We start from the raw sequence: 22,887 nt of genomic DNA, 5'->3' as shown, positions 1-22,887 counted from the left end.
GGAAAATAGTTTGTACTGGTATAAAATAACATTTGATTCTAAAATCAGATTTTTTGGGGGAAGGGTACTGGGTAATGAACCCGGGGCACTTTACCACTGAGCTATATCCCCAGCCCTTTGAAACAGGCTTTGCTTAGGGGCTTGCTAAATTGCTGAGGCTGGCCTTGAACTTGTGATCCTCCTGCCTTAGCCTCCCAGGTTACTAGGATTACAGGTGTGCATCACTGTGCCTAACTAGGTTTTCTCTTTCTCTCTTTCTTTCTTCCTTTTCTTTTCTTTTTTTGTTCTGGGGTTTGAACCCAGTGGTGCTTTACCACTGAGCTATACCCCCAGTCCTTTTTATTATTTTAATTTTGAGCCAGAGTCTTACTAAATTGCCCAGGCTGGCCTTGAACTTGGGATCCTCCTGCCTCAGTCTCCTGAGTTGCTGGATTGCAGGTATATAACACAATGCCTGGTTGGAATCAGGTAATTTTTAAATAGTGTTTTGTGTATTTTTTTTTTGGTTGCTCAAAACATTACAATGATCTTGTCATATCATATTTCATACATTAAATAGTGTTTTTTTTAATCACATAAATGTCTGGGATATTCAAAAGTTGAATTAAAAGTCAAGAAACATTCACTTGTGCAGAATTCTTCTGGGCATTATAAGATGTCTAGAATCCCTGCCCCCAGCCCCAGAGTTCCTGGAGCCTGCTCTAATCATACTCTCAAAGTATGTGAGTATTTTTAGCTACTAAGCCTGAGAGAACCACTGGGCTAAGTAGCTGAGTCAACCTGTGCTCTTTCCCCACCTTTCTCCATCCAGGAAAAACCTCACAATAGATATAAAAACCTGTAAACAGTCACAGAGCATAGTGGTGCGTGTCTGTAATCCCAGCAGCTTGAGAGGCTGAGATAAGAGGATCACAAGTTCAAAGCCAGTCTCAGCAACAGCAAGGCGCTAAGCAACTCAGTGACACCGTCTCTAAATAAAATACAAAATAGGGCTGGGGATGTGGCTCAGTGGTAAAGTGGCCCTGAGTTCAATCCCTGGTACAAAAAAAAAAAAAAAAAGCAAGAAAAAAAAAGCACCTGTAAACAGTCATCCATAACCACATGGCACCTGTACAACCATGCCAAATTCAGATATATGTCTCAGGGCTCCACAGGTTTTCTAAGAAATTGTAATCACAGATGTAGTTAAATTCTCAGAGATTTTTCAGCCTTTTTGATGACTGGAGCATTAATTCTTTCCGCAGTACCCGTGAAAGATAACTTTGATGTGCTCTGCCTGGCTCTGTCCCTCATTCACTCATTGGGGAGCTGCTGGAGGTAGGAGAGTTGGGGGGTTCCCAGGGCTGCTCACTGTCACTCCTCTGCCCTCCTCCATGGATTCCTCACACAGCCCTTGGTTGAGAACCTCTGGTGGAGAGAAGAGGGATTCAAGAGATTGCACTCCTCCAAGTATGTGACCACAGGGGGCATGGGGGCGGGGACCATGAAAAATAGATGCCTCCTATTAGCTTCTATGTGCATAGACTATGTCTGGAAAAAATACCTAAGAAACCAACCACGTTGGTTGTTTTCCAGGAAAGGACCCTCATGGCTAGAACACAGGAGTAAGAAGGACTTCCCTGATACTATGCCCTTTAGTATCTTTTGAATTCTGTATGAATAGCCTGGAAATATAAGTAAATCAAATCTGAGTTTTCAAAGAAACAGTCTGTTCTCTCTCTGCTTCCTGGTTGTCTTAAACCATGCAGCCTATCTTTTCTCCACTGTACCCTTCTGCCATGATGTTCTGTCTTACCTCAGGCCCAACACCATGGAGCCAGCTGATCCTGAACTGAACCCCTGAAACCAACAAACATCCTCAGAACCAAGCTATCAAGTGATGAAAATGCCAAGATACATTGAGAGACCAACTGAGCTCCCAGTCAAAACAAGGTGAACTCTCAGCAATGTGAGTGGAAAAATATCTCGGATGTTTAGCCATGTCAACCTTGGAAATCTTGTTCCAGTTTTCAACTGATACGGTTATGAAAGGCTCCAATCAAGAAGTGTCCGTTGGGCTAGGTTGTAGTTCAGCAGTAGAGCGCTTGCCTACCACATGTGAGGCTCTGGGTTCCAACCTCAGCACCACATGAAAATAAATAAATAATATAAAAAGTATTGTGTCCAACTACAACTAAAAATAAATATTTAAGAAAAAAAAAGAAATATCCATTGGGGCTGAGGTTGTAGCTCAGTGATAGAGTGCTTGCCTACCACATGTGAGGCACTGGGTTCTATTCTCAGCACCACATAAAATAAATTAATTAATTAAATAAATAAAGGTATTGAGGACATCTACAACTAAAAAAAATATTTTAAAAAAGAAGCATCCATCTAATCCTAGGCAATTCAAGAAACCCAATAGAAAATAATATTTTTTTTTGTTTTTGCTTTAAGCCATTATATTTTGTAGTATGTTATACAGCAATAAACAACTGATCAGGTTTTTATGCACAGTTACCCACCATCACAGCTAATGTAATGCTTTATATCAGCTAGACTTGTGTGGCCCATCTCTGACAACTGTTTAAAATTTGTCACCCAAGATTCTACTCTAGCATGAACTATAATCATTATCCTAGTATTTCTCAAGTATTTTGGATTTCTCAACCGCAAACATCTCAAACTTAAATCATTTACCCTGCTCATCATAAAAAATAAATAAGTAAAATGAGCTGGGACCGTAGCTTAGCGGTAGAGCACCTGCCTAACATGTTAGGTCCTGGGTTCCTTTCTCAGCACTGCATAAAAATAAATAAATAAAATAAAGGTATTGTGTCTCACTACAGCTAAAAATATTTTTAAAATAAATAACAGACCCAGTCCTTGGGGAAAAGCCATTAATTTGAGCATTGCAAGTTGAGAAAGTGAGAGATCAGAGAAAGATGTGGTCACAGGACGAACAGAAAGGTGAAGGCAGTTATGAAGCTCAGGAAAAGGAGGCTGAACAAGACGACTTTGTGGGCATTTCTCCACCACTTTGCAGGGGAACAAAGTTCCTGTTCTTGCACTCTTCTCCTTTGGACCTATCTCTAGAGAAGATAAAAGTAATCACTGGGTTCTGTCCCATGATAAATAATCTCTTAAAAAACCACTAACTTCCCATCATTTCCAAACAAGCTGTTCAGACATCGTTTCCACAGTTGACTTAGTTAATAACCTGTGAGCTCCTCTACCTGCTCCTCCTTCCTCTCCTCCAGATAGACTGCACAGAAAACCAGCCCCAGATGTTGAGCCAAACAGATCCCTGGAGATGTGGTAAGTAGCAATCTTCATTATAAACTGCTTTGTGCATGTGTCGTGGGTGGTCATGGCTTGGCCAAAAGGCCTGGCTACATATGAGAATTGACAAAAGTATGTTTATAAATTCATACTCTGAACCATGAGGCTCTCTATTCGGGGACCTTCTTGGGATGCCCTGGGGACAGTAGAGGTGGGGCCCAAGACCCTTGTCTTTCCTGATATGTGTGAGCCCCTCAGAGCCCCTCTTTCTTTTTTTTTAATATTTATTTTTTAAGTTTAAGTGGACACAATATCTTTATTTTACATTTATTTGGTGCTGAGGATCGAACCCAGTGCCTCATGCATGCTAGACGAGTGCTCTAGCACTGAGCCACAACCCCAGCCGCCCCCCAACCTCTTTCTTTTTCCAGGTCTGGAAGCCGCAGTCACAAGCCCTCAAAGGTGATCACACTCCACATGTACCAGCCACACTCTGATTTTGATGGCTGTCTGTTCCTTCTTGAATCGTACCATCCCAGGGCCAAGTGCCAGGTTTGGGGCTCAGTACTTGTGCTTTAACTTACTTAAGCCTCCCAATAACCCTCAAGTTAGGTATTACTGTTACAGCCATTAATCCCATTTTATAAAGTAAGAAGGTGAGGCTTAGAGAAACTCAGGAACATGCTTGAGGTGACACAGCTAGTAAGTAGCGAAGGCCAGATGTATCCCCCAGGTGGTCCAAGATCAAGGCCCACTGTTATTCTGGGCTCCATGTTGTCTCCCCAGGGAAGCAGCCCTCCCCAGGCTCCCCAGATGGGGGTGTCCACCCTTGTTGGGCTAAAGGGATTGAGGTCTGGGTCTACACAGGAACTCAGGCCACACAGGCTTTTGGGAACAACTGGAGTCAGAGTAAAAGTAACCACTGCTTTTCTAGCATTCATCTTCCTTGCCCAACGTAGGCTCTTGGTCTCAGGAAAGCTCCTTCACACCTGGGGAGGCCTGATCTCCATGGCAGTGTTCCCAGCTCCTCCCTCTGAATGCCTGTCTAGCCCCTGGAGGGTAGAACCTCCCTAAGACTCCAAGATCAGTGCCACAAAGAGGCCTCCCAACACCCTGTAGGCTGTCTATGTGGAACCTTTGGAGTGTGGTTCTGCTCTCCCAGTGGATTCTGAGTAACTGATTTTTTTTTTTTTAATTCTATTTCAGTGTCATCTACTATGCAAGGGAGACATAATGTTACTACTCAAGAAAAAAACCAAGCGACAATTTTAATCACCTACAGTTCCACCACATTAATGTTACCTTTTAATTTCTGTGATTTACCTTCAGTACCTATTTTTTTTTTCGCGCAGCACTTTAAAGCTTGTATGGTTCTTTAAACACAGATGACAAGAAAAAGCTTCTCCAACTCTGTCCACAGGAAGACCTTCTTCAAAGTATACCAATATTTATTTGGGAATAGCTGATCATTGCAATGGGAACATGTGCTTACTCAAGCAAGTTGAGGCAAGGAGAAGTTTTTAAAGGCAAAAATGCAGAGGATTACATAAAATATTTTGAAATAAGAAAACTTGCAAGAACCAATAACAAGGATGGTGTCAAAGATTAAGTAGGCAGTTGCTGGGCAGATCTGTCCTTGCAGAAGTATTTTTTGTGTAAGGTTGTGGTTCTGGAAGGTTTTTTTTTTTTTTGGGGTGTGTGTGTGTGTGTGTGTGTGAATTTGTGGTTCTGGCAGTTTTTTTTTTTGTTGTTGTTGTTGTTGGTGGTGGTGGTGGTGTGTGTGTGTGTGTGTGTATTTCTTCTCAGATATTTAAGCATAAATGTCTGATAAGACATTCTGTCTTTGTCTATTTATGTATTTATTTATTTATGGTTAAGTCTTGACAATAGTGACTCCTTTTGATTCTGACAACTTCTACAGTCCCAAGCAAATAGAAGAATCTCCAGGTACCAGAAAAACATTGATGCATATCCTGGAAGAAGAAGGTCTGACTTTCAGAACCCTCCCTGAGATCACAGGACTATGAGGGGAAGAGCAAGAGCAGGCAGCTGAAGCCTGGCCTGGTAGGACACCTCCCTCATCCTAGCTATCCAGGAGGCTGAGGCAGGACATTGCAAAGTTTGAGGCCAGCCTGGGCAACTTAGACTCTGTCTCAAAATAAAGTAAAATTTTGAAAAGGGGTGGGGGTGTAGCTCAGTGGCAGAACACTTGCCTAGTATGTATGAGTCCCTGGGTTCAATCTTCAGAGCCACAAAAATAAACAAATAAATAAACAAATAGGAAGGCAGCTGAACGTACAAACTTCTTCAGGCATAGGATCTGAGTTGCTGTGAAACATTATTTGTGGCTGGGCCTGATTCCACTAAGAGCTGAAGAGCTGCAGACATCTCTGTGGCATGTCCCCAGTAGGGAAAGGAAGCAGAAAAAGGAGAAATTGCAATAGCCACAGCACTTCCTTCATGTCTCATTCTTGGGACATGCCTGACCAACAGACAGCAGCTCCATGGTAGAAGAGAGCCCCAGAGGAGGAACGTTCTGCTGCCATCTAAAGATAACACTGAGGTAATTTTAATTTTCACTCTTCTCCCTTTAGCAGGAGTGAAGAGAGGCATCTTATTTTCTTTTCTTTTTTTTTTTTTTTAATATTTAATTATTTATTTATTTGGTGGACACAACATCTTTGTTTTGTATGTGGTGCTGAGGATCGAACCCGGGCCGCACGCATGCCAGGCGAGCGCGCTACCGCTTGAGCCACATCCCCAGCCCGAGGCATCTTACTTTCTTCCAAGGCCACTAATACACACTCTCAGAGGTGAGATGTCCCTTTTCCTATCCTACCCATGTTTCTCCTAACTCAGGGACAGGTCTTCTATCTTTGTGTGAGTTCTTCTAAAAACAGGTGAAGTGTTCTGGAGGGCATTTGCCTGGGTGAGTCAGTGGAGGAAACCAGTTGGCAGCCGAGTCACAAATTTGCCCCCAGATAGTGGTTATAAATAGTCACTATTGACAGGACCGTGCTGGGCCTGTGGGGTGGGGGTGTCCAAGGTAGAGGAAGACGCAGGCCTAGCAGGGCCTCTTTACCTTGCAAGGAAACCACAGAGCTGTCACTTCCGGGTTTAGGCTTAAAGGAAGCAGAGAGGTCAGAGGCCACAGACTAGCAGACATTGAAATCCTCTTTCTGTAATTTCGATTGGACTAGGTCTAAGTGGAACTCCATTTCCCCTCTTTGCTCTAACTACTGAGGAACGTGAGCCCACGTTTTGTGTCTTCTAGGAGGCCTCACACTCTCCTCTGAAGCAGGCCCCAGCCATCAGCCAGCTGGTGGGGACCCACGCTCCCTCACTTCCTGGCCCTTTCAACCTTGGTCCTCCTGAGGAGCAGAAGCTCATCTCCGTGCCTGTGGGGGTTTGTATTCCTTCAGAAAATATAAAGCCTTTCGCGCTGGGACTTAGCAGTGGCCACCATGGGGTCTGTGAATTTCAGAAGTCACAAGGCAGAAGCCCAGGTGATGATGATGGGCCTCGACGGGGCCGGCAAGACCACCCTCCTGTACAAACTGAAGGGCCACCAGGAAGTGGAGACCCTGCCCACCATAGGTTTCAACGTGGAGCCTCTTGAGGCTCCTGGGCATAAGTCAGTGATCCTCTGGGACGTTGGGGGCCAGGCTCAGCTCAGGGCAAGCTGGAAGGACTATCTGGAAGGCACTGAGGTGCTCGTGTACGTGCTGGACAGCACTGATGAAGCCCGCTTGCCTGAGGCTGTGGGTGAGCTCAAAGAAGTCCTGAAGGACCCCAACATGACTGGGGTCCCTTTCTTGGTGCTGGCCAATAAGCAGGAGGCCCCGGATGCCCTCCCCCTGCGGGAGATCAGAAAGAGGCTGGGCCTGGAGTGCTTTGCAGACCGCGGCTGGGATCTCCGGGCCTGCAGCGCCCTCACTGGCCAGGGGCTGCCCGAGGCCTGGAAGAGCCTGCAGGCTCTGCTGAAATCCCGCAGCCGCCTGTGTCTCCCGCTCAGAGGCGGTGGGGCCGGGCACAGGGACCACAAGAAATCCTGACCAGGCCAGAGCAGCTTATCTTGGCTCCTGTGAGCCGGAAGAACCAGCTAATCCTGGAGCCACTTCAGCTCCGTTTATCAAACCAGAAGTCTTTCTATTCTCAGACGGGATACTTTCTTCTCGGGACTCATTTTCAGTGGTATTTATGTCGAAAAATCTTTGAATAACAATTTTATTCTTTGAATAATGGTACTCTAATAAAAAAAGAAAACCCTCAACATGTTTCATTGAATAGCTCATTATCAAGTGTGAATAGAACAACAAGTGGTCACATAAAGGGAGATGTAAGTTCAATAAAAGGGAGAGGTCTCAAGATCAAATTTGAGAATCATCTGGACACATTTGCGGTCATTATGAGTGATTTTCCCTGATGGACTCTGGGTATGTGCCACTATCCTTCTTGGTACAAGTAGCCAGAGCAGGTGGGTTGGCTGCCACAGATTCTGCATTATAGAAGTTCAGTGGGGCCCCCAGCCCTGAGCAAGCAGCTGTGAGTTAAGGGCTTCCAGAATTCACTCATCTTTCTGACCCAGATTAAACCATTTCTACCCTTTATCATCCTGTGTAGATCTTTTTCAAAATCCCATTATGTATTTTCTTCTTTTTTCCTTCTCTTTTCTCCTTCTTGTAACACATAGTCTTTCCTTAAAGATCAGATCAATTGTTTCATTCATTAAATAAAAACTAGGGGGCTGGAGTAGTGGCACAGTGGTAGAGCACTTGCTGAGCATGTATGAGGCACTGGGTTTGATCCCTGCACCCCATAAAAAAATAAAAAATAAAGGTATTGTGTCCATCTACAACTTGAAAAAAAAAAACTATGTAGAGTGCTTAATTTGTGGTAAAAGACAATGGAGCATGGTGGTTCACGCCTCTGATTCCAGCTGCCTGGGAGGCTGAGGCAGGAGGATCTCAAGTTCAAAGCCAACCTCAGTTTAGTGAGGCCTTAAGCAACTCAGCAAGACCTTGCCTCAAAAAAAAAAAGTGGGGGTTGGCAGGAAGGGGCTGAGGATGTCAGTGGTTAAGCACCCCTGGGTTCAATCTCCAGTTCAAAAAAAAAAAAAAAAGACAAAGGAGCTTTTAGATGTGAACCAAGTGCTTTAGAGGAATTATGAATTCTGAAAATAGGGATGACTGCAGTGCCTTCTCCCTTTGACGGATAGTAAAATGGAAAGTTGAACACAGTATTCTAAAAGGATTTTTCAGGTGTCTGTTACCTGGGATCCACAAAAGTCTTGAGCTTATTTGCAAAATGTTATGCTTTGGGCCATTTTTCTAGGAAAACCATAACTTTTGTCAGAATTTCAAAGACATCTGTGATTCCCAGAAGTAAAGGATCAATAATCTGGCTTTATCCTTCATCCGATCCCAGAATGCATTCTGTTATCTGAGTTTTTTAATGGCAAGAAGTATGCATTTGACATCTGTTCTCAAATGAAACAGCCTAAATGTTAGATGGTCCTTGGATCCTGCATTAAAATTAGCTTCCTAGCCAGGCATGTTGGCACACACCTGTAATCCCAGAGACTTGGGAAACTGAGGCAGGAGGATCCAAGTTTGAGGCCAGTCTCAGCCACTTAGCAAGACCTTGTCTCAAATGAATAAATAAACAAACAAACAAATAAAACTGGGCATGTAGCAGAGTGGTAAAAGTGCCCTTGGGTTCAATCTTCAGTAACATCACCTTGCAAAAAAGATCAGCTTTCGGGGCTGGGGATGTGGCTCAAGTGGTAGTGCGCTTGCCTAGCATGCGTGAGGCACTGGGTTCAATTCTCAGCACCACATAAAAATAAAATAAAGGTATTGTGTCCACCTAAAACTAAGAAAAAAAAAAAGAATCAGCTTTTTTTATAGCTCCTGATGATGGTTCTGTCCTCTTTGGAGCATCACAATGTAAGTTGGACCTCAGTCCCCTCTAACATCTGAGATCTTTTACCCACATTCCTCCCTTCTACCAGCTTTGGCATGCCTTGTTCTTTCTACTCTTCGTCAATCAACATACTTCATTTCTTCTATTAGACACGAAGGATGAAAAGATGAATGAGATAGGGCCTCAGGTCTCAGGGAACTCTGGTTCCAGATACCTAGTGCTGGCGCTAGGCTCTGTGCTTGGTGTCTTACAGAGATCATCTCTCATTCTCACTCCCTGCAAAGTGGGCATTATTCCCATTTTATATAATTAGAAACAGCTGGAATTCAAAACCAAATAGTTCTATCCCTGATGCCTGCATTCTTCCACATCATGCTTCTAGAAGGTTTAAGCAGGGAAGGCCTTCCATCAGCAGATGGGCTGGGGCGGGGGGTGGACATTCTAGTCAAAGGGAAGAGACAGCACAGAAGCATGGGGTGGGTGGGTGCGGGAAGAATAAGTAAGATGGTGTACCTGAAACAGGGGCTTGGAGTGAGGAGGGAGAAGGTGATGTTGTAATAGGAGATGAAACTGGAAAGGAAGTTAAGGTCCAAGTTGAGAAGGCTGTTTGGACTTTCATATTTTAGGAGTTTGGCTCAGAGATGCAAAACTCATGGAGCTTTGTTTCCTTTAGGAGGATAAGTTAGTGGGGGTGTGGGGGTGAGATAAAGAGAAAAGGGGGAGATGGGAAGGCAGGGAAACCAGCTGGGTGACCATCGCAGAATAGAAGAGAGGCAGAGGCAGAGAGGAGAAAATTGAAGTTATTTTTAAGGGAAGGAGTTGAGAGAGGAAGAATTTGGAGATGGTTCAAGACCTTGATCCTGCATGAAAGGAGGGATTGGAAAGCTATGAACGGAGAAGGTGAGAATAGAAGGCAGCCGGGGGACCAGGAAGTGCAGCCTGGGAGGGCTGGACCGACCGCTGTGCTCTGTTTGAGATGTGGGGTGACAGCTTCTTTCAGATCATCCAGAATGTGAGCCCCTTGAGACGCTGAGAACCTGTGGAAGCAACTGCAGGCTTCTGCTCATGGAGGCTCATTTTCTCATGTGATGTGTCGCTTCTTTATTATGAGCTCATCTTCAGTAGGAGTTGCTTTTCCTGTGTGACTTCCATGTGCCCTGGGTTGTGACAGTGTCTCTACAGAGTAGTTTTTTCCTTAGCATCTCTTGGATCCCAGAGATTTTAATTGTTTTAGACCAAATATAGTGTTGGTTTTCCCCATTTGGGATTCTGGATCTCATGGGTAGTAGAATTGGGACTCAGCACCCATTCCACAGGTCCCAGAGGGTTTATTTCTGACAGGTGATATGTATCTTTTCTTTGCATCTATGACCCAAGTCAGACAATTTGCTTCCTCAAACTTCCCTGAGCTGGTGGGCCGCATTTTCTGACCGCCTTTTAAGGAAAGCATCTCTTTGGTGCTCTTGTTTTTCTCCTCAGCTCAGATCAACATCTTCTCTCCTCAGAGCAAGCCAAAGGCCACAGCTCCAGTTCCCACCCACCCAGGTGTCATAACCTTAGCCAGGCCCTGGAGCCATTGGCTCCTCTAAAATCTCAGCTTACACTTAACTGCTTTGGCTGTGGGTTTCCTCTTCATTTCCTTCACTTGAGGATTTCCTTTTGTACAAAGACGGTATACTTTTTTTTTTTTTTGGTACTGGGGATTAAACCCAGCGGCACTTAACCACTGAGCCACATCCCCAGACCTTTTTTTGTATTTTATTTAGAGAGAGGGTCTTGCTGAGTTGCTTAGATCCTCCCTAAATTGCTGAGGCTGGCTTTGAACTCATGATCCTCCTGCCTCAGCCTCCCGAGGCACTGGGATTATAGGCATGTGCCACTGAGCCTGGTGACATTTAAAATTTTTTTTTTTTTTTTTTTGCTATAGTTTACTGAACAACCCTGACTTTGTAATGGGAAAGCTGTAATCTGTGTGGCTAGACGTCATGAACTTGTTTTGCTGGGTGGCCAGGAGCCTTCTCAGATACTGGCATCAGGGCAACCTGTTAGCTCTGTGCCCAGGAAGAAGCTGTGCAGTGTTTGGAAGGAGGGGGAACCTGAAGGAAGGGAGACAGGGCAGAGGAAGACCAGGGGTGTCTACTGATGGAGGTCCACCCTATTGACACCATTGGTCTGCACAGATGGTCATCACAGCTGCCCCATCAAGCCATGGGCAGTCTTTTCCCTGGTCTTTGACACTGCCTCTACGTTACCCAGGTCAGTCTCCTCCCTGACCTCAAGACACCCCATGCTAGTTCCCCGTGTGTGCGGCTTGCAGGAGGGCCAGTGGGTAGCTCTGAGTACTGAGCGCTTCCCTGAAACCCGCAGTCCTAGAAGGCAGACAGATGCTCTTGGTCCTAATAAACCCCAGGGAGTCTCCTTTCATAATTCCCTTCAGATAAAATTTCTGGAAAAGAACAATAATAGCAAAATATAATAACCACGCCCCGGCAGGTTTACCATAGCTCCCTGCTGGTCCACCACTGCTTAGAGGGACTGAATGTCCAGTCACCCACATAGCATTACCTAGTCTGCGGTTCTAGGCTATTAATTATACCGTTCTCTGGACGAAGATGAAAGGTAGGTCTGAGAGTCCAAGGGCAGCTCTGCCAGCCTTCCACTCATCAACTGGTGAAGGCAGGCCATGTGCACCCTCTTGGAATATCTTTTTTTTTTTTTTTGCAGTACTGGGATTGAACCCAGGGGACCTTTAACACTGAGCTACATCTCCAGGCTTTTTTTTTTTTTTTTTGGAGACAGGTTCTCACTAAGTTGCTGAGGCCAACCTTGAACTTGCAATCCTCCTGCCTTAGCCTCCCAAGTTGCTAGGATTATAGGCATGAGCCACTGTACCCAGCCCTTCTCTTGGGGTTTCTAATGTCCTCTGTACGTATGCTATGACGTGTCAAGCTACCATGTTGGGGGCTGGGGTGGGGAAGTCAGTCCTTAGAGTGATGGTAGTATTGGCAGCAGTTCTGCAGGGCACACAATTTTAGGAAGCCTCACACCTGGCCTTCCATAGGCTTATGTTGTTTGCCTGTCTGTACCTCCTCGTCAGATCCCACCCACTATTTCAGGATCCCCAGATCTTACATCACCAGAAAATCTGGCCTGCATATTCCAACCTATGTCTATCCTCCCCCTGAACAAGTCCTGTGGTGCTGACTGTTCTCAGTGTCTCAACCGGGCTGTTCAACAAGTGATATATGAGGATGGTAAGGGGCTGGCTCTGTGGTAGAGCACTTGCCTAGCATGTGTGAGGCACTGGGTTCGATCCTCAACACCACATAAAAGTAAAAACAAATAAATAAAGGTATGGTGTCCATCTACAACTAAAAAGATATTTTTTTAAAAAAGCCTAGAATAATGCGAGATAATGAGTTGCTCATGAAATACTTGGATGAAGAACAAGTAAATAATTAAAGCCAGGGAACTGGGTGTCATGGTAGGGAGTCCCTAGGTCCTCTAAACTGTCCAGAATAAAATCCAAGATTGAGAACACCAAGAGGTTCATCGACATAAGAGCCAAAATGGCAGCACCAATCTCTACTTCAGGCACCCTTTGCAACAAAAAGTCACATGTACTTTTTCTAGAACATCCTGACTTTTGATCTGGGTAGGAGAGAGGGCGGTTAAGTGGGGACCTATAGCCAGACTGGAAGACTAACAGGAATGACAAGATTGTTAGGCACGTGGCTTTTGCCTTGGCACATGTTGACCTTTGCTGCCACTTTCTTGGATCTGTAAAAGCAAAAACAAATTAAAAGAAGAGACGGAAGGGCCTGGGGGTGTGGCTTGGTGGTAGAGCACTTGCCCAGCCTGAGCAAGACCCTGTGTTCCAACCCCAGTACTGCAGAGAGAGGGAGAAAGAGAGAATAAAAGGAGGGTTGATGCTCCCTATTGAAAATAAAGGAGACTTCACTGCCCTTCCCTTTTTTTTTTTTTTTTAGAGCATTAACTTAAGGGGGCTTGCAATTTTAAATGCTTTCCTGTCTCTTTGAGATGTATACACTTTTTTTTTAAGCCAAAAAAAGCTCAGGAATGTCTTTTTCAGGAGCCATCCCTTTGAAATGCAGTCATCAAAGGAAACAGCTCCCTTCTCTTTGAGGGGGAGAGGGGAGCCTACACTTCAAGTTGCAAAACTACCTCCCCCCCTTAAAGATAAGAGAGGGTTGCTCTTTTCCTTTGGATAAAGCTAATTAGCTAACAGATGGTGACCTCATTTACCAGGTGAGTCTAGGGTGAACCCCACGTGACAAATGGTGTCGTCAAGTCCTCTTGCTGGGGGAGGAGACTGGCCCATCAATGTTCGCCTGGAGTGACAGCATCTGCCTGTCTTTGCAACCTCTTAGGGTCATGAACATTCTCACTCAATAATAAAACAATCTTCTTTCCCTTCTACCTCCATGGAGAGGTTTTCTGGCTTGGTGGAAATTTTGTTTTAAATTGTATCTACTTCCCAGATTCCACTGCTTGGCTCCAGGAGATTTAAGTTACACCCATGATTAGTAAAATAGCATCCTAGTGAACAAAGGGTATCTCGAGATGGTTTTTTGGAGGGCACTTAATTAAGAAGGATGAGCATGTGTTTGCCATGACCGTTGGCACTTCTACTGGCACGATTACCAACCCGTGATGGCCCTGAACTCACCAAGAGGACTTTGACATGCCATCCCTGAATTTCCTACCTACATGGCTCATAAAAGCAGCCACGCCAGAAAAACAGAACAATTTTAGAAAAAAAAAATAATAAGTTTTTTGGGCTGGGGTTGTGGCTTAGTAGTAGAAGGCTTGCCTGGCACGTGTGAGACACTGGGTTCGATCCTCAGCACCACATATAAATAAAATAAAGGTATTGTGTCTATCTACAATTGAAGTGGCACCCCCTTTTCTCCACAGAAAAGCCCTCTTCACCATGGCTGATTTTAAGACTGTCAGCAAAAGAGTCCAATGTAGATAAACTTCCTATTTTCATGTCACCCTATTTACTTGGCCACTGGCCGAGAAGATACCAGCACTCCAGGTGCTGGGCACCCCCTTACTAGTTTTCACAAACATATCTAGTATAGTACTTTGAAGAAATGTGCAAACAAAGCCTCTGGCCTTGAGCTGGGCTTCACAGAGATGTCTACATTTTTAAGATAAGTTACAAATGGGCTCCATGGTAACAGCTGGCAGGGGGAGGAAAGAAAGGGGAGAAGAAGCTCCCCCCTTCTCAGGTGTTGTCCTTGAAGAGTTAACATGCCCAGAACAGTGAAAGAAAAAGCTGCTTTTATGTGAACTTCTGCAGACTGTGAACTTCTGAGCCCCTCCCCTTACACACTGAGTATAAAACTCTGAAACTCCCTGAACTCGGGGTTCAGGGGATTAATTGATTATAGCAAAGGCTGTGCCCTCTGAACCTGGCTGCAGCCAAATAAAACTGTTTCCTGCTATCTTTGGTGCCTTGCCTCGTTTGTCCTTACAACATTTTTGGCGACCCAGATGGGACAGAGGAGGTAAGGAAGGCTATTCTACCTCTCTTGTCTCTCGGGACCAGCTTCCCTGGGGCGATGGGGGACAGCGAGCGGTCCCCTTGGCAAGCCCAGGCCACTCTTGGCCTGAAGGAGGATGGACTCACCCAGCGCCCTGGGGCTGCCACCCTGGAGCACAATGTAACCCACAGACAACAGGAACCAGAATTAGGGTTTTGGAGCACCGCCCAGCTGAACAGGTAGGACCTGGTCCATTTGGTTTCGCAGCCCACCTGACTTCCCCTTCGAGGCCTAAGCGGGTGGAAGAGAGGCTTGATCACCCTCTGTTGGGTCCCGAGTACCCTCCAAAGTGGTTGGAGCTGAAACGGACCGGGGAGTCGCCCAAGTAGTCTCTGTTCGGGGTCAGCGAGCAGAGGGGACACCGTGATTCCCTTTTTGTTTGGTTTGGAATTTGGGAGGGATAGAAATTTGTCCTGGCCATGTCTGTGTGAAAGTGTGTGAATGAGATGGACAAAGGGAAGGGTTCTGACCCAACCCGAGGGCCTAAGCGAGTGCAGAGTCCTGATCCGTGATTCCATGGCACCTCATACAGTCTATGGCGGAATTTCACCAACCAATGTCCAGGTGAAAGCTCCAGGTCGGGGGTTGATACAGACCTGCAAGGCTAGGAGGGCCCTAAGTCCCTGCGAGGGGAGCGGCCGGAGATGGACGAAGAGAGTCTTGTCCTAAGTGTGTTTTGTTCTAAGTGTGCGACACCGATGCAGGGTGGAACATGGGAGGCACCTAAGGAAACTGAGCCTTCTGACATGTGTGTTAGAATCCTTTAGGAAGGTTTTCCTGGTAACTGTGGGGTGAGACTCACTCCACAAAGGTTGCATACTCTGGGAATTAGAGTGGCTCATCCAAGATGTGGGCTGGCCACCAGAAGGATCTTTAGATGAGAGAGTCATTGCTGAGATTTGATTTGGAACCCCTGACCAATTCTCTTATATTGATTGCTGGCAAGAGATAGTTCAGAAACAATCCCCTTGGTTGAGAGCCTGTCTAGATGGACAGTCCAAGCTGATGTTAGCCAGGAGCCTAGTGGTCTCTAAGACCCAGCGGAAAGCAGCTAAGCAGAAAACCTGACTAGGAAAGACAGGACAGAAAACAGTTTTCCCCATGAGCCAGAAGAGGACCCAGGACCAACTTTGCCAAGACCACTGGGACAACAGACTGTCCCCTAGCCCTCTTGTCCTCAGAGGCAACAAATGATGGCCCCCCAGTACTGGCTATTCCTTCTTCTGTGATGTCCTCAGAGCCAAAGGCTTCCTAGGACCAAAGACTCTTTCACCTCCTAAGATGAAGGTGGGAGATTTGTCCCAAGACTAGAGCCACAACTCAGATGAGAACTCTCTAGATGCCCCTGCAAGGGATTAAAGGACCTGCCCACATTGACCAGAGGGAAACACCTGAGGGAGACAAGGCAGTTTTGTGGCCAGCCTTTCTCCACCATTGAGCTCAGAAGTTGGAAAAATCCTCCTCCCTCCTACACGGAGAAACCCTGGGCCATGCCTGATCTGATGCAGCCCATTATCCTGACCTAGGACGGGGCCCCAACAAAGAAGAAGGTCTAAAGACAAAGAGATGTCAAGAAGCCATCAGAGAAAGTCTAAAAAAATAGAAAAAAGAGAACGAAACACACTGTGCCCAAGAGTTAGAAGGAGTCGGAGCCAGCCCTGAGCCCCAGCCTAAGCCGAGCACATCTCAGACAAACAGAGCCCAGATAAGCCTCCCGCTGCTCCAGCATCTCCCTCTCGAACCCTCCATAGCCCTGACCATTTCTCTGGGCCCCACATCTGCCTAAGGCCCCTCTGCCCTATGAAACTGGCAGCAATGATCAAAAGAGATGGGCCCAACTGACTCAGAGCTAAATGTCCAGGCCACTGCCGCTGCCGCCCCTCTCCCTACCCAGAGGTGCCCGGGGGAAGAGGGGCACCATACAAACATTGCAGCCGCAATGCAAGTTTGTCTGTGAAGAAATGCACAGGCACAAGCAACAGGTGATCAATGCAGCCTTTGTGGGACAGGCTCAGAGAGCCATTTGCCAAAAATTACAATCCTAGAGGGCTTTACTGAGAAGTATGCCAGAGACTCAAAGACAGACAGACCAGAAAGATAAAGAGGAGAATAAACCCAAAGTTCACTCAAAGGGGAGTCTCACTAGTACAAAGACAATGGTCCAAATGTTTATAAGGAAAAAAAAAAAACCATCACAATAGAGAATTCTTGGGGGTTGGTTACTGGGTTCAGATATGTATGGATCCCCAACTTTCAGTTATGACAAAAGCCCTCTATGAAGCCACAAAGGGGGAAAATGGGATCCTCTTATATGGGGATCAACTAAGCAAAAGGCCTTTGAGGACATTAAACAAGCACTCACCAGTGCACCTGGATTAGGGCTCCCTGACCTCACAAAGCCTTTCTTTCTGTATGTCCATGATCTGTCTGGAGTGGCTGCAGGAGTTTTGACTCAGATGCTGGGGACATGGCAACATCTAGTGGCCTATTTGTCCAAACAGCTGGACCCTGTAGCCCAGGGCTGGCCACCTTTTTTACGGGCCCTTGCAGCCACAGCTCTTCTGGTGTTGGAAGCTGATAAACTGGCTATGGGACAAGAACTGGTTGTCAGAGTTCCTCATTCAATTTTGACATTGTTAAAATATAAAGGACACTATTGGTTGACTAATAAAAGAATGGCCAAATATCAGGGCATGTTATGTGAAAACCCACGTATCCACGTTGAGGTCCTCAGAACTCTAAACCCAGCAACTTTGCTGCCCATTGGACCTGGAAAACCTGATCACAAATGTGTTGAGGTCATGGATGAAGTGTTCTCCAGCAGACCAGACCTAACAGACCAGCCTCTTGATGCAGAGTACTTCACACATAGAAGCAGTTTTATAAAAGATGGGGTATGTTTTGCTGGATATGCAATGGTCACTCTGGACTCTACTGTCGAGGCAGAACCTCTGCCTCAGGGAACTTCGCACGAAAAGTAAAACTTATTGCTTTGACTCGAGCACCTCAGTTGACAACAGGAGTCTGTATGGATATTCACATAGACTCAAAATAAGTGTTCTCTACCCTTGATGTTCATAGGGCCTTATGTAGGCTAATTAACTCAGGAGAAAAAACTCAGGGGGATATGATGGATGGACAAGAAATTCTTAAACTTTTGGATGCACTGTGGGCTCCCAGGAAGGTTGTGATTATATATTGCCAAGTTCATCGAAAGGGGAACACTGTGGTTTCTCAGGGCAACTGGAGAGTGACAGAGAGGCTAAATTAACTGTCTGCAAGAAACGGGAAGAAAATCCAGACCCAGGTTTAAATGCTGCCCTTCTGCCTGGCCGACTAGCTAACAGAATGGGAGCCAACACACTCCCAATCTGAAAGTAAGTGATATAAGACTAAACAAGAAAATTTTCTCCCCGGTGGATGGTGGAGATTTTCTGATGGCCGGAATAGCCATCCCAGATATTCTAGCCCCAGCCTTTATCAGACAGTTTCACAGGAAAACATGTTGGACATACAGCACTTGAGACAGTTCTGAGTCAACATTTCTATGACCCCCAGCTCACAAGCATCATCTGGATGATCTGCAAACAATATGAGGTTTGTGCTCACAACAATTCTTGACAGGGGCCAAAACTTTCACTAGGAATCCAAACTATACGAGGAGCACCTTTTAAAGACTTGGAAGTAAATTTCACTGAACTACCAAGCTCACGGGGCTATATAACTTTTGGTTTTTGTGTGTTTATACTCTGATGGATAGAAGCCTTTCCCACCAGCACTGAAAAGGCTAGGGAAATACTAGGATGCTTCTCTGGGAAATTATTCCTAAATTTGGTGTCCCAGTAACTATTGGTTCAGACAATGGGCCAAGTTTGGGGCAAAAATGATACGTTTACTGACCAAGAGTGTAAATATCAGATGAAAGTTACGTACTGCCTATAGGCTGCAGAGTTCTGGTAAAGTTCAAAGGATGAACAGGACTTTAAGGCTCAATTGGGTAAGCTGTGTCAGGAGACTCACTTACATTGGGATGAACTTCTCCCTATTACACTGTTGTGGATTAGATCCACTCCCACTAGGACTGGATTCTTTTCTTTTGAGATAATATATGGGAGGCCCCCCCCTCTTATTAGGGGACTACAGGGAGACTTAAGAGAGATAGGAAAATTAACCCTGAGTCCACAGCTTCAGGTCTTAGGGAAAACTTTACAGGTTCTCAACCAATGGGTTAGAGAAAGATTGTCAGTAAATTTGACCCAGGTGCACACTCCTTCAAGCCTGGAGATTGATTCTGGGTCAAAGAATGAAATATTTAACCCCTAAACTTCATTGGAAGGGCCCTTTCACTGTTATTTTATCCACCCCAACTGCAGTCAAGTTTGCAGAGATGGGTCCCTGGATTCACTACACCAGACTCACGCCTGCAGCTGAGGACTGGGAGTGCTCTCCAGATGCTGCTACGCCCTCGAAGCTGACCATCCTGAAGAAAAAGGAGCACCGGAGAAGCTTGAGGATCAGAAGGACAACAGCCCTGCTCCAGTCACTCCGGAAGCTGACTGTTCTACGCAGGGCCGAAGCTTGAGGAGACTATGGCTCTGTTTCAGCCACACAGGAGGGACTGGCTGATCCTTACACAGTGAAGGATAAACCTCCCACCAGGACTAATAAACTCCTTCAACCTCTAAGATAGTTCTTATACTATAATGCATTTCCACCCCTTGCTTCTAGATATATATGTAATTCTCTGTTTGGTTTTTGCTACTGGTTTGATAACAGTAACTCCTACTGACTGGACTCTGGGTAACAAAATTTCACTTATACTTTTTATCTTGCTTATATATGTTTTCTAGGATTTGTTTGGTGTTATTAGTTTGGCTTTGTTAATTTATGCTGTTTAACCTATGCTAACCAAAATGTTAGTCTTTATTTAGTTTGGTTTCCTTTGATAACCATAAGAGATTCTGCCCTTCTCCTATTCCAACCACGGAGATCATGTGAACCATGTGTCAAGACAATCTACTATAACTAAGAGGTGGTAAAACATATATTTAGGACCTGTCCCATCTGAGGAATGCTATAGATGGATGACTGTTTGGAAAGAAAAAAGAAGTCCGTTGGAAGGAAACTTAATTTAGGAGGTCACCAATCTTGGGGTGAAGGTAACTGGCCACCCCAGAGGATTATTGCCACTTATGCTCCAGATACCTGGGCACATAATGGCAGTTGGAATTATAGAACTCCTATTTACGTGTTAAACAGAATTATTCACTTACAAGCTGTACTAGAAATTATTATTAATCAGACTGCCACAGCCTTTGACCTCCTAGCCACACAACAGACCAGATGCAAGTGACTAACTATCAAAACCACTTGGCATTAGATTACTTACTGGCTGAGGAAAAAATATATGTGGAGAGTTCAACAGCTCAGATTGTTGCATCCAAATGGATGACAATAGACAAGCAGTTAAGAATACAGCCAACAACACAAGAGAACTAGCACATGTGTTAGTTCACACTAGGAGCGCATTAAAGTTTGGGTCCCAATCATGCTTTTGGGAGATGGTTTTCAACTCTTGGTAGATTTAAAAGCTTAACTGGTGTAGTGGATATTCTGCTGTTAGCCTGTTCATTGTTCCCATGTTTGGCTCCACTGTGCATTAAAACTATTGGGTCCACTGCAGAAGCTGCTGTTGAAAGGATGACAACAACTAAGATTTTGGCATTATATAAGGCTTTAAGCCAAGATAATGGTAATGATGCTCTTAAATTTAAAGGACTAAATTATGGGGAGCATCATTAAAGGGGGGAATTGAAGTGGCACACCATTTCTCCACAGAAAAGCCCTCTTCACCATGGCTGATTTTAAGACTGTCAGCAAAAGAGTCCATTGTAGATAAACTTCCTATTTTCATGTCACCCTGTTTACTTGGTCACTGGCTAAGAAGATACCAGCACTCCAGGTGCTGGACACCCCCTTACTAGTTTTTCACAAACGTATCCAGTATAGTACTTTGAAGAAATGTGCAAACAAGGCCTCTGGCCTTGAGCTGGGCTTCACAGAGATGTCTACATTTTTAAGATAAGTTACAAATGGGCTCCATGGTAACACCTGGCAGGGGGAGGAAAGAAAGGGGAGAAGAAGCTCTCCCCTTCTCAGGTGTTGTCCTTGAAGAGTTAACTTGTCCAGAACAGTTAAAGAAAAAGCTGCTTTTATGTGAACTTCTGCAGACTGTGAACTTCTGAGCCCCTCCCCTTATATGCTGGGTGTAAAACTCTGAAACTTCCTGAACTCGGGGTTCAGGGGATTAATTGATTATAGCAAAGGCTATACCCTCTGAACCTGGCTGCAGCCAAATAAAACTGTTTCCTGCTATCTTTGGTGCCTTGCCTCGTTTGTCCCTACAGCACAATTACAATTTTTTTTTTTTAATTTTCACCTTTTGTCTTGATTTCCACTCCTCTGATGTGTACACCCACAAGGAAATTTGGCTGCGCAGCTACAGATCACACATTGAAAATTCTCCTTCAGAAACAGCATTGTTCTGCCTCAGGTCTCAAACTAAAACCTGATAGTGAGTCTTCCCTCTTGTCCCCAACCTGGGGTCCATGGATATTTTTATAGACTACCTCAAGCATGAAATTGCAAACCTAAACAAATTAATTCTCATAAAATCATCTTTCAATATTTCAAACAAAAGAAGGCATCGTGATTATAAATGATCTCTAGATTATTAACAGGCTATTATATCACTTTGCAATTTTCATTCTGCTTTTTCTTTCAATTCCACCGGCTTCAGTTTCATGTGATATAAAATGTTGGCTTAACGTAGAAGGCAGGGATGAAGGATATAAAGGTCTTTATATAAATATATAAAGATTTATTTATGTAAATGTAAAGATTTTATGAGAAAAATTCTTCCACAGAAGAATTTCTACCAAGAGGGAGATGACAACCTTACCCTCTGCTCAAATAGATACTGTCTAAATGCAGGTGAGTATTGGATCAGAGTTTGGACTTGAAGTCCATCAGAATTGACTAGAACACCATTCCTGCTCCCCATAAGCTGGGTATTTTTGAGCGAATTATTTAGCCAAGCTGCCTTATCTGTAGAACTAGAATAATGGAAGGTAATTGAAGGTTACTGTCTCCCAAAAAGGTTCTTGTGAGAATTGAGATAATATCCACTTGCCAACTTGTATTTCTTGAGCACCTACTATGTACAAACTACCCAGCTACGTACAAGAGAAACACAGATGAAGGAGATACAAATGTATGTATTGGATTCTGGGGGCCCAGGCTCTTCTTGCAGATCTCTTCACCCACCCTTGAAATTCTCTAGAACCCAACTGGTAAAAAGAGTGGGGGTGGGGCTGAGAGAGCAGAGTCCAAGACTGTACTCAAGCATTCTGGAACCTGCTGGACTCTTAGCTTCCAGCCAACCCCCACCATAATGTTTTTTAGGGGGTTGCCAGGGATTGAACCCAGGGGTGCTTACCCATTGAGTCACATTCACCACCCTTTAAAAAAATATTTTATTTAGGGTCAGGGTCTTACTGAGTTGCTGAGGCTGGCTTTGAACTCATGATCTAGCTGCCTCAGCCTCCTATGAGCTGCTAGGATTACAGTTGTGAGCCCCATGCCTGCCTCTCCCCTCTCCTCTATCCCTGCCTGTACTTCTCTCTGGCCCTAGACCAGAGTTCTTTCAATCTGAGTATTGGAAGCCCAGCATTAACATCTCCATGCATTTCAGATGAACCCTCTTTCTTCTTGCAAAAGCTATTAAACTGAAAAGAAAGGATTTCAGGAAACTGGGAATTCAATTTCATCCTCAGCTCCTTTCTAAAATTCTACAATTACAGTATTCATTCCTTGGACTTCAGTTTTTAAAAGAAAAACATCCCTAGAAGAATAGTGGGAATCAACAGTCATTTACGATTTTTTTTTTTTTTTTGGTACAGGGTATTGAACCCAGGGCTTTGCAAATGTTAAGAAATTTATATATTTACATTTAAATGTATGCATTTATTTTTTTAGGGGGGGTGGGGGATGGGGGGTGTCTCACTAACTGCCCAGGCTGGCCTGGAATTTGCAATCTCTCTGCCTCAGCTTCCTGAGCAGCTGGCAT

The 22,887-nt window shown here is 44.9% G+C and overlaps 2 protein-coding genes and 2 long non-coding RNA genes across 8 annotated transcripts in view; 3 read left to right on the top strand and 1 right to left on the bottom strand.

Annotated features, from left to right (window-relative positions):
- Window positions 1-22,887, bottom strand: part of Ebpl (EBP like) — a gene marked incomplete at its 5' end in the record, with an annotated part of 59,838 nt that overhangs the window by 3,146 nt on the left and 33,805 nt on the right. The window lies entirely within an intron of this gene.
- On the top strand, window positions 652-4,767 carry LOC125616147. 4 transcript variants are annotated; one of them, XR_007346777.1, is made up of 4 exons: window positions 652-1,449; window positions 1,801-1,948; window positions 3,240-3,297; window positions 3,693-4,767. It is a non-coding gene; the product is annotated as an uncharacterized LOC125616147 (long non-coding RNA). The 4 variants fall into 4 exon arrangements; XR_007346779.1 differs by having other exon boundaries at window positions 652-1,948; window positions 4,682-4,767; XR_007346778.1 differs by having other exon boundaries at window positions 652-1,948; window positions 4,614-4,767.
- Window positions 5,565-7,534, top strand: Arl11 (ADP ribosylation factor like GTPase 11). Of its 2 annotated transcripts, XM_048800904.1 has the most exons (3): window positions 5,565-5,824; window positions 5,965-6,074; window positions 6,536-7,534. In XM_048800904.1, exon 3 carries the CDS (start codon window positions 6,726-6,728, stop codon window positions 7,314-7,316), a length of 591 nt encoding a protein of 196 aa, XP_048656861.1. In that variant the 5' UTR covers window positions 5,565-5,824; window positions 5,965-6,074; window positions 6,536-6,725; the 3' UTR covers window positions 7,317-7,534. The 2 variants fall into 2 exon arrangements, with proteins under 2 accessions (XP_048656861.1, XP_015339757.1); XM_015484271.2 differs by lacking the exon at window positions 5,965-6,074 and having other exon boundaries at window positions 5,574-5,824.
- Window positions 14,562-21,138, top strand: LOC125616148. The gene is made up of 2 exons (XR_007346780.1): window positions 14,562-14,938; window positions 19,133-21,138. It is a non-coding gene; the product is annotated as an uncharacterized LOC125616148 (long non-coding RNA).

This window comes from Marmota marmota, unplaced genomic scaffold, assembly GCF_001458135.2.
Source record: "Marmota marmota marmota unplaced genomic scaffold, marMar, whole genome shotgun sequence".
Lineage (NCBI taxonomy): Eukaryota > Metazoa > Chordata > Mammalia > Rodentia > Sciuridae > Marmota > Marmota marmota.
This window is presented reverse-complemented; position numbering and strand designations above follow the sequence as displayed.

Coding starts and splice junctions, on each gene's coding strand:
- Arl11 (XM_048800904.1), top strand. CDS start 6,726: ATGGGGTCTGTGAATTTCAGAAGTCACAAGGCAGAAGCCCAGGTGATG.